The 10659-nt window shown below is 31.0% G+C and overlaps 1 protein-coding gene across 1 annotated transcript; it reads left to right on the top strand.

Annotated features, from left to right (window-relative positions):
* The first annotated feature begins 3652 nt into the window (after nucleotides 1-3652).
* Nucleotides 3653-10085, top strand: LOC118075160 (serine-rich adhesin for platelets-like). Its single transcript, XM_035096858.1, has 11 exons — nucleotides 3653-4664; nucleotides 4730-6117; nucleotides 6200-6923; nucleotides 7592-7833; nucleotides 7898-8075; nucleotides 8175-8356; nucleotides 8429-8688; nucleotides 8804-8915; nucleotides 8985-9167; nucleotides 9486-9728; nucleotides 9880-10085. The coding sequence occupies exons 1-11, from the start codon at nucleotides 4007-4009 to the stop codon at nucleotides 9958-9960; spliced, it is 4251 nt and encodes a 1416-aa protein (XP_034952749.1). The 5' UTR covers nucleotides 3653-4006; the 3' UTR covers nucleotides 9961-10085.
* Nucleotides 10086-10659: the final 574 nt, after the last annotated feature.

The following is a 10659-nucleotide window of genomic DNA, read 5'->3' on the forward strand; positions in this document are numbered from 1 at the left end:
TAATATTAAAATAAGACGGAAGATCTAAGTCTATTTTTCTTTATCTTAGCAGTTGGTTAAAAAAAGAATCATTTTCAATATTTCATCAAATTAAACAAATAAATATTTGTCTATTCTATTAACAATACTTATTTACCAACAGTTGGTAATAAACGAGAATAATATATTTTTAATAAAACTTTGTTGTGAATTATTTTGAAAGTGTTTTAATTAATTATCGTAATAGAATAATAAATGACCAACTATGTACAATGCTAGGGAAAATGTGTGTAAGTAGAGAAGTGAAATTGTATCCGAGATGAATTAACTATCGTCATACTAGATTATTTATTCAACAGTAAATGGATATAACTAGTAGTTCTCGGGTTCTATTGCTTGGTGGTCATGTAACTAGAAAATTCATTTGCATATAAATTTTAAATCAACGTAAATACAAACATATCTATAACAATTATTACCCACCTGATTTATTTACTAGAAATATGGGTGGAATCATAATAAGTCTGATCATAAATGCCTATTATCTCGAAAAAAATCAAGAATAAATAAAAATTGGGGTAAAATATAAGTGGAATTTCTTTTCTAAAATTTTACCCATGTTTCACTCGCTTTGGTGGGAGCCAATAGCTACCAGCGTGAGGTAATCAATTATTAATGGCTCTAGGTACATAATAATACATTTTCTTCCCTAGTGAAGAAAAGTTGACTAGCTAAATCACGTGTAAAATAATCACATAGTTTAAAATAGTCTTATTGTCTCCTTTAAAACTGAATATAATTTTTCATCATACCCGCGCGAAAAGTACAACCTTTCTCCAATGGAAAAGTGAATTTTCCGTACGGATATGATAAAAAAGAACTTAAAGAATTAACCTTAGATAATTTAAATGAGGTACTCTTTTATTTTTAAAGAATTCCATTTTACCCCAAGCATCCAATATTACCTCGAATTTTTTTTTCTATTTTCAAAGTCAATCTTGGAAATTTTTTGATACCAATAAATACCTCATTTCCTCTATAATAACTAATAATAAGAAAAAATTTTCAAAACAATTTTTTCGTTGACTTTGTCAAATCGATTTTTTTTACCCAAGTAAAAACCCATGAGACAGACAAAGCAAATTTATTTCTCGTGAGTTTTTCTCAGCATATAACCGGAAATTGTCCCGGGACTTCACCAAGCTTTTTTTATTTTATTTATTTTTTCTTATTTTCTCTTAAATCCTTTTTTTTCCCCCCTTTTCTTCCTTTCCATCCATACTATCACACTTCCTCTCTACAAGATTATAGTTTCGCAAGTCCATTGAGAGCACAAGGATTTTAATTTCTCTTGATATTAAAGTATAGAGTAAGAGAAACCACTCCCTTCCTCTCAACCTCCTGATTATCCTCAGTAAAAATGACTTATATATATTTTTATTATCAAAAGTGCTGCTATCAAGTACTTGTGGGAATTTTTAAAACTCATTTTCATCTACTTTTCTATTATATTTTTGCATTCATTTATTTTTTATTATATTAAAAATTAATTCTTTATACTTCAGTCCTATTGTTTTGTTATTTTAATAAATTTCAATCAATAACATTCATTGTTTCATTAATTGCTCTTTATAAACATTAAAAAAAAAAATTCGTATAATAGTTGACTTATTTTAAAACTACAAAAACAGCAAGTGTGCATGTCTCAAGCTATTTCTAGAAACGATCGAAGCATTATAGTATCGTTTGAAATAACCAAAAAAATACAAAGAAAAGTCTCAAATATTTTTCTCTAAAATGATTGACAAAAAAAAAAAGGGAATTTATTCTGTTAAGTTTGATTTAAAAAATAATTTAAAATATTATTAATTAATTTTAAATTAATCACAAAATTAGTTAATCAATGAATGATCAAGATTTATATGACTTTTTTTTTTTTTTAGAATAATTTAAATTATCATCAAATTGTAACAGCACACAAATACATCTCATTCCTTCAACGTCAACAATTGATCTTACCAAACACCCGCAAGTCAGTTAAGTTTCTAACTGCAATATTTATTGGGTCGAATAAACAAGATAACAGTGACATATACTGATAAATATGAAGCAAATTTATTTTACACACCATCAACGAAAATTTTCTTTGTTTTGAAAAATTTGTTATTTCCATTATTACATGACAATCCTATTATTATTTTATCAAATAATCCATAATTTCTATTTGCTCATTAATAATCCTCCAATAATTAAATAATAATTAATTAAAAATTTGTTTGTTTTGCTGATCATTGATTTATCATAATTTCAACTACCATTGGCAGGAAAAATATTTAATTACCCCAACATCTTTATTAAATTGGACCTAACATACTTAAACCCTAGAAAAAAATTTTCATTTTAATAAATAAAATATTTAATGATATTCAAATAATTGCAATGAATTTTTTTTTAATTAGTTTAATAAGTACCTTATTGATTAAATTAAATTTAAATAATGATTTTAAAACTCATCTTTCTTGATATTAATTTGCATAAAATAAAATTCATCATGAAATTAATAATTAATGATAATCGAAAAATAATTGAAATACTTTTTTTTTTACATCAGTTGAATAATGAATTGTAATTACGAGATGAAATGTTTTATCAGTAATTGTGATTCTCAATTTAAATCTAGCTCTACTCTTCTAGAATGACCCTTTTATCTTTAATGACACTCGTTCAGGTAAGTTGCAGTCTCCAACCAGTATCCATAGCTAGCAGATCATTATCAAGACTGTTTGATTAATATAATTATTATGTTGAAAAAATGGTAGAGATTCAATGGTATTGACCAAATCAAAGCAACAAATAATCGAAGATAAAAATAAAAAAACATGTACTACCAGCGTGAGGTAATTAACTATTTACCACACTAGTTGCACAATAGTACATTTTCCTCCCTAGAGAGAGGAAAAATGGATTTCTCCACCTATTTTTGAGTTTTAAGTAACTAAAATTGTTAAAAATACTTCAGAGGCTTTTATTTCTAACATAAACCAGTCTAATAGTATTTTAAAATTTTTTTTCCCAAAGAATACGGATACTAAAAACCTAGATGAATAGCAACCCTAACTCTCTAATCATCAATACCACCAAACATTTCCATTGATATTGGAGTTGATTAAAATCTGTGACTTCTAATCAACAAAAAGACCTCTACACCATCATCAAGGAATCGTTGAAGTATTAAGGTCACCAATCAAAGCGATATCACCATCTAGAAAAACAATTATATCTCCAAGAGTGTCTTCATGTCCTGCTACAATGAATTCATTCAAAGCAAGCACCACCTTTCTAGACTGCTTAAAATCATTCCCTGTACTGAGATGATCAATAAGTTTGATGTAGAATGGACTAGCTTTTTTATTGAGTATCCAATAGCATTATTATCATAGATGTTCATCATCAAGCTTAAAAAAATCTAGTAGACTTGAAGTAAAATAAAAATTGAAAATAAATATATATATAAATATTTATGATTTATATGTTAAAACATGTGGTTCCTTACTCACTCAGTCTGCATTAAGAACATGAAAATAGCCTGTAGGAAGAGAGAAAGGGGACATCTAATAATAAAGTCACCAACTCGAGATGCTTGTGGCATCTTTGTCGTGATATTCAACTCATCTAACACAAAAGTAACCTTCTTAACTTATTACTAATATCATTTTTATCAAACCAATATCTCTAATTAATCCCCAACATCATCAAAACCTTGATATCAAACCTATTAACACCCTAAAGTTGATGGTGTTGATGAAATTCTAGCTAGACAAACTATTTTTAGATGATTAAAATAATTTTTATATAAAGTAATAACAATAAAATACTAAACCAAAGTGGTAGAAGAAGTGAATTTGACAAAAATTCTTGAATCTAAATAAAGCACAGAGTGTATACGATTAATCGTTCTGGAGTAGAAAGCGAAAAATGGTAGTGGGGTTGGCTAAAGAAGAGAGAAGGAACAAAGAGTGAGTTTAGAATGGTAGAACAAAGTGGATCCAGTGCTGAAGAACCACAAAGTTCAACTATTCGCGATGTCTCGGCTCAAAAGTGTTCACAAACTCACAAAGTAAGTCCTAAAAATCCAACTAAATCCAAGAATCACAATAATATCACCAACAATGATACAATAAGTAATCGATTTTCTCTATTTCGTTGGTTCAAACGACCAGGAATTGTTGAAACACCATCAAATAATATTAATGAAAGTGTTTGTTCAAGTTCAGAAAGTGTAAATACATTTTACAGTACAGCAACAGTTAAAAGTTTTGCATTTCATTCACCAGAAGTTTTAAATCAATCAAATATACCAATAGCTCTAGATCTTTTGGATCATAATAATACGAGAGTTGGTCCATTTGGTGCTGGTGCTGCTAAGATTGTTGAAAAGAAAGGTAAAGGATCACTTGATGTTACCCGAACTCTACCAGCAGATGTTCTTTCAAAGAATCGTAATCTAACCAGCAGATATTCATTACAAAATTGTTCTCAAAAGTTTGGGTCATGTAATAACATCAATGAAACTGATATTAGCAATAAAAAAATTCTAACTAAAAGAGTTCATGTTAGAGGTAAAAGAAGAGCACCTAATCCACCGGTTAATGAATTTAGACCTCGAAGTTTTTGTGCTATTGAAGGTAAGTTTTATTTTAAAACATTATTCCAATGATTTTTTAATTAAAAAAGCCTCATTCATATCTAGGTATTGATGATAATCCTAGTCTTGAAGCTGCTAGAACCTTTGGAACAAGACGAAAGCAACGACGTCCAGCACCAAAGCCACCAGTGGAGACAGTTAGAGTAGAGGAAGGTATGGAAAGCAGTCGGATAGAAACAAAGTCTGTTGGGAATTCTAAAAATGTACTTCAGGGTCAAGTTTGGCTCCATAATAACGAGTCTGCTAATAATAAATCTAAAAAACCTACTGGGATGATATTTAAGCAGGATAAAAAAGCTCTTGCTGGTGATGATAATGATACTTTAGTACTTCAAAGTGGATACCTAGCACCAAAGAAGGAATCAACAGTACCAAGTGTCACTGAACTCCAAGTTTCTTCAGCAATACCTAAACCTTGGTACAAAAGAAGTGTGTTTGAGAATTCGATTAAAAAAACTGACAATATGAGAACAGGATTTCAGACACGAGATGAAGTATCCAATGTCGAATCATCAAGTTCCAGTTCATCAAAACGTGTAGATGATAGTTTCAATTCATCATCAAGATTAAGTTTCTTTAGGAATACAACTGATGATAAAAGAAAGGATAGCAAAAGACGATCTGGTCTGTCAATTCTAGCTAACATCAGTGAATTAGATAAAGAAGCAGCAGCTATTGTCCAAGAAGAGCAAGCCAAGACAAAGGCGTTATTTCTTCAGCAATCATGGAAGGTTAATGAGAATGAAAAACATCAAGAGGTGATTCAAGACATTGTTACATCTGCTATTGAAAGCTCACCTAGGAGAGGCACTAGAGCTTTGATATCTAAATTCAATGCTATTGGGAATATAACTAAAGTAACAGTGAACTCGAATTTTTTTAATAAAACTCCAACATCAAGTGCTAGAAATATTGATAAGAATAAAGATGATGGTAATGAAAAGGGTAAAAATGTTGGGAAGATTGAGAAGAAATCATTCGAACCAGATTTATCGAAATATTTTCCACAAAAGAGTATTCCACAGAGTCCTAGAAGTATTAGGAGTTCAATCAGTGACTCTAGAAGGTCTTTTTTACAGACAACATTGAATTCTAGCACCAAGTTTGATGGAGTTGATCAAAATGTAGCTACGGAATCTAAAAGAATTATCAATGATGTTACTAATCGGTTGTCAATACTCCAAACTGCTGTATCAAAAGGTTCTCAGCAACAGAAAATAGATAGTCCAGTTCTCAGACGTTCATCAAAGCCATCAGCTGATGATAAACCTAGGATTTATAACTATGAGAGTTCTCCAAAAGTCTATCGAACCAAGGATAATTCATTTAGCAGGAATGAAATGATTGCGAAGGAATTTAATGACATCTTTGAAGAAGTTGATAAGCAATTGAAGCTTGGAGATGATAAAGCAGCAGGAGGACAAGCAGATCAGGTGAGTAAATGTCTAGAGTATTTGATAAAGTAAAAAAGATTAAATAAAATCAATGAGGATAATTTCTAGATCATTTTCGCAGAAACAAAAGACACATCAGGAGTTGGAAGCAGCGAGTAAAGTGAGCAAGGTATTGGATATTCTAGTAGAAGCTGAGAAAGGATTGAAAAATGGTGAAGATAAAAAGTCGAAGACATCATTAATGAATGATAGAACGGATCAAATAACGACTGATCTAAAGGAGATGCTGAAGGAAATGAAACATTCATTACCAAAGAGACCAAAGCCTCGGAAGAGTATTGATTCCAGTTCAGAGTCATCAAAGCTTGATCAGTTGAATGTAGTGAAAATAACTAATCCACCTGTTTTGCAAATGGGACCATCAACATCATCAGAAGCATCAACATCATCAACACAAAAGGTGTCCTCAAGTGTCCAAACATCTGGGAATGTTCGTAGAATAGCACCATCAACATCACACCAGTGGAAGAATGATGATGTTATTTACCGTACCAGTGGAAGATCAAAGTCCAGTGGATCGGGACTGGTAAAGAATACCTTCCAGTTGATGAGACCCAGAGAATTCGCTGCTATTGAAGCTATAAAGACTTTAAAACATACTGAAGATAATGATAATACTTATGCTAATGTCATGACACAATCACTCTATGCTAATGCACTAGTGTTTTCGTCAAGGAATCATCGAGTTATTTCTAATGAATCATTCGAGAGTGATGGGAAAAATAAAACCAAGTTACCTACCCCTCAAGAAGATAAAATTCCAGTTAGATCAGCTGAACCTTGTGGTAAGTTCATTGTCCTACGTGCTATTTTTATGGTTTATGAATCAGTAGCTATACTTGAAAGCATCATGAACAATTCAACTAGCAATTAAATATAAAAATAAATCAAAACAATGAAATTAAAACGTTGATGAGATTTTTTTAGTTGGATTTAATAACCCTCGAGTCTGTTCATTAATGTCTAGAAGTGTGCTAATGAGTTGATGAGAACCTACAGGTGGTTGATGTCACCTGGAAGTGATTTAATTTATCTTAGATAATAGTCTAAATATTTTTTTTTAATCAATAAGAATTATTTAAGCTCATATGATGCTAAGTTGCTTGAGAGAATGAAAGAATAATAACAAGCATGGAAAAAAAAGACGATCGGATTCTCCGAAAGGTTTCCAATGACGCAGTAAATGAAGCTAGTGTATACAAGATGGTTGTTTACATGATGGTTATCGCGAATGATTAAAACCAAGGCCGTGAAACGTGTTGTTAGTACCACTAGACGATCCTAAGTATTGTGATTGGTTTAGAAAAAACATCGACGATTGTTTCTTGCTTTCAAACCCATCAGTGTCGGCAGTTCAATTATTTGAATCTCAACAGCTAGATTGTAAACGAAAGAATAGTTCTAATTAGTTGTGATAGTTATTAAAATTAATTAATTAATTAATATTTCCTAGATAATCAGAAAGATACAATGGCTACAAACATGAACACACTGGCTGTGAATCGATTGTTGAAAAAATTAGAAGCTTCTATAGCTAGTGGTAATCATCAACAAGCAGCAGAACAAGCTAAAGAGTTAGCGAGGCTTAAGATCCAGTGTTCAGTGATCAGACAAAAGCCAACAACAGGTGATTTAATTAACCTAGATATGTATATTGAAGATAGACTAGCTCATCAAGGACCAATTCCTCTTCAGGTAATGATAGAAAAGTTGTTTTAAACTCGTCAGTGATTGACAATTAATTGTTTTAATTCAATAGCTGCCACTAGTGACGACAGTGAAGCAGTTGAAGGAAAAAATCTTCAATGAATTTGAAATACCTGCTAATGTGCAACGATGGATCATTGGAAAGACTCTAGCTAATGATGATAATGCTACCCTAGATGATCTCAAAGCCATTGAAGGATCACCGGTTTTTCTCTACCTCGTTGCTCCTGGTAATAACCAACAATTATCATTCCATTTTGTTGGATTAAAAAAAAAAAGAATTATCAATAGTGAGAATGACTTTTAAAACAAACGATAATCAATTTTAGATTTACAGATCGTCGATACTGTTAAGCAAGTAGAACCCAAAGTGATTGTTATCGATGATGATAATGATGGAGATGATGATGATGAACCAGTTCAAGTTAGCAGTGATGATAAAAAGGTTGATGATGACAAAAATTATCCACTTCCAGTTATAGAATTGATAGAAGATGAAAAGAATGTAGAGGTATGATGTCTAGATGTCTCTTGGTTTATCATCACCTAAACCATCTGATTGATGAATTGCAATGTTTTATAGACAACGGGGATTGATGATGAAAATATAAATCAGCATGAATTAATTGAACAAAAGAAGCCTAATGAAGATGATAATAAAACCGCAGATGGTGTTGTTGGTTCATTAAACTTAACAGATACAGAACAATATTTACAGTTGATAATGCTAGAAAATTGTGAAATTGTACCAAATGTACACCCTATTGAATGTCCAATTTGTTTCAGTATTTATGGACCACTAGAGGGTGTAGTATTACGAGATTGTTTACATTCATTTTGCAGGTAATGTTATTAATTACTTCAACATCATTTACTTTTCAATAACATTTAGCTTCTGTAAATCATTAAATAAAATAATATTAAATAATTAATGATATTCAAATATTAAACAACACAGGAATTGTATTGAAAATACCATCAAACATTGCGATGAAGCTGAAGTTAAATGTCCCTACAGAGATTCAGAGTATTCATGTCAATCAACACTCCAAGAACGCGAAATAAAAGCAGTAGGTTTGGATGTTTAATCTACTATTGATTATTTAAGATGTTTATTTTATTTAAAATCATCATTTCAGCTGGTTAATCCATTGATTTATGAGCAACATCTAGCTAAGTCCATAACACAAGCAGAAAATAATGCTGGTAACAATGCGTTTCATTGTAAAACACCAGACTGTCCTAACTGGTGTCTATATGAAGACAATGTTAACAACTTTTTGTGCTCTGTTTGTAATAAAAACAATTGTCTAACATGTCGGGTAAATATATCATCACGACTTACTAGAATATAGTGTGGTTTAATGATCAAGCTGGAAGATGTTTAAATTGTTGATTGATTGTTGGAGAAAACTCATTCATTGGAGCCTGATTGAATTTGGATAACACTAGAGTCATATAGCATCAGTTCTAGATGATGATAAGATTGGATTCTTGTTGATTAAATTGGATCTGAATGTAATCTAGTTATTTTTTATGTTTTTCATCATTTTTATATCAATCATAGCTAGCTTGATCAGTTGATTAATCAGTTAGCAGCAATGATAATTAATTTGTTTGATTTCTGATCATCACGATAGGTCATTCATGAGGGAAAGAATTGTTTTGAGTATCAGAATGACGTAAAGATATCTCAGGAAACTGATGAGGAGTCTAAAAGAACAGCTGCTATGTTGTCAGAGATGCTGAGACGTGGTGAAGCAATGGCTTGTCCAACTTGTGATGTGGTCTTGATGAAAAAAATGGGTTGCGATTGGCTAAGATGCTCAATGTGTAAAACGGAAATTTGTTGGGTTACTAAAGGACCTAGATGGGGACCTGGGGTAATTGCTTTTACTTTGTTTCAATCTTTGGATTTAATTATTCGAAGTTAGAGCTAATATGCTGATAAAGATTATTCAGCACAAGTTTTTAATAGCTACTTATTTTTTTAGAAGATATTAATTGTATTGCTCACCATTTGTTGATTTCCAGGGAACTGGAGATACCTCTGGAGGATGCCGATGTGGTCTCAATGGAATTAAATGTCATCCTTGTTGCCACTACTGCCACTAATTCATAAAATATTATTTAAAAAATACAACTATGATATTAATCATACAAATAATATCAATAACTGTTTTGTTACATCTTCCGTAATCTATTGTTGAACTTCATTAACACTTTTTGATTCATTGAAAATAAAAAAAAAAAAACCATTTTATACTGTAATTTTAAATGTAAACTTCATTAAAATTCGTCCCGGTTTACTCCCACTTCGTCCATTGCATCAACACATCTACCAGTAGCGTCCATGAGTTTGTTTACTATGATAAAAAATAGGTTAGCGTCATTGTAGGTAATATCTTCATATGATAACATCACAGTCGATAACAAAATAGCGTACATTACCAACAGTAAATACTCAAGGAAAATACATGTTCATTGACAAGTAATAAGCATAATAAGTTGTTCATTTCTTTGAAATAATTCACAGGTGGCGCTAGTGTCGACATTTCTATTTTCTATGAATAAAATTACCAATTCATCCATTTAGAAACGATTAATATTAAAAATGTTAGAAATTAGTTAAAAAATAAATATAATGGTTGTATTAAATAGTAATGATAAAGTTGTTAATGCAAATATTAATAAAGTTGTGTAGGTTTCAATGGTAAAAACTCTAGGTCGATGTTCCCTTGGACAAATAACGCATGACACACACACGGGGTCGCTGATGTTGAAAAATACCACCACCATTATCGAAATAATTCA

The sequence above is a fragment of the Chelonus insularis genome, unplaced genomic scaffold (genome assembly GCF_013357705.1).
Source record: "Chelonus insularis isolate UGA/USDA-ARS -01 unplaced genomic scaffold, ASM1335770v1 contig_146_pilon, whole genome shotgun sequence".
Classification (NCBI taxonomy): domain Eukaryota; kingdom Metazoa; phylum Arthropoda; class Insecta; order Hymenoptera; family Braconidae; genus Chelonus; species Chelonus insularis.

What these genes read in the sequence shown, in the direction of transcription:
- LOC118075160 (XM_035096858.1), top strand. Translation starts at nt 4,007, where the DNA reads ATGGTAGAACAAAGTGGATCCAGTGCTGAAGAACCACAAAGTTCAACT. An exon ending in CAGGAGGACAAGCAGATCAG is followed by an intron (nt 6,118 to 6,199) that starts GTGAGTAAATGT and finishes TCATTTTCGCAG; the next exon opens with AAACAAAAGACACATCAGGA. An exon ending in TCTCTACCTCGTTGCTCCTG is followed by an intron (nt 8,076 to 8,174) that starts GTAATAACCAAC and finishes AATCAATTTTAG; the next exon opens with ATTTACAGATCGTCGATACT.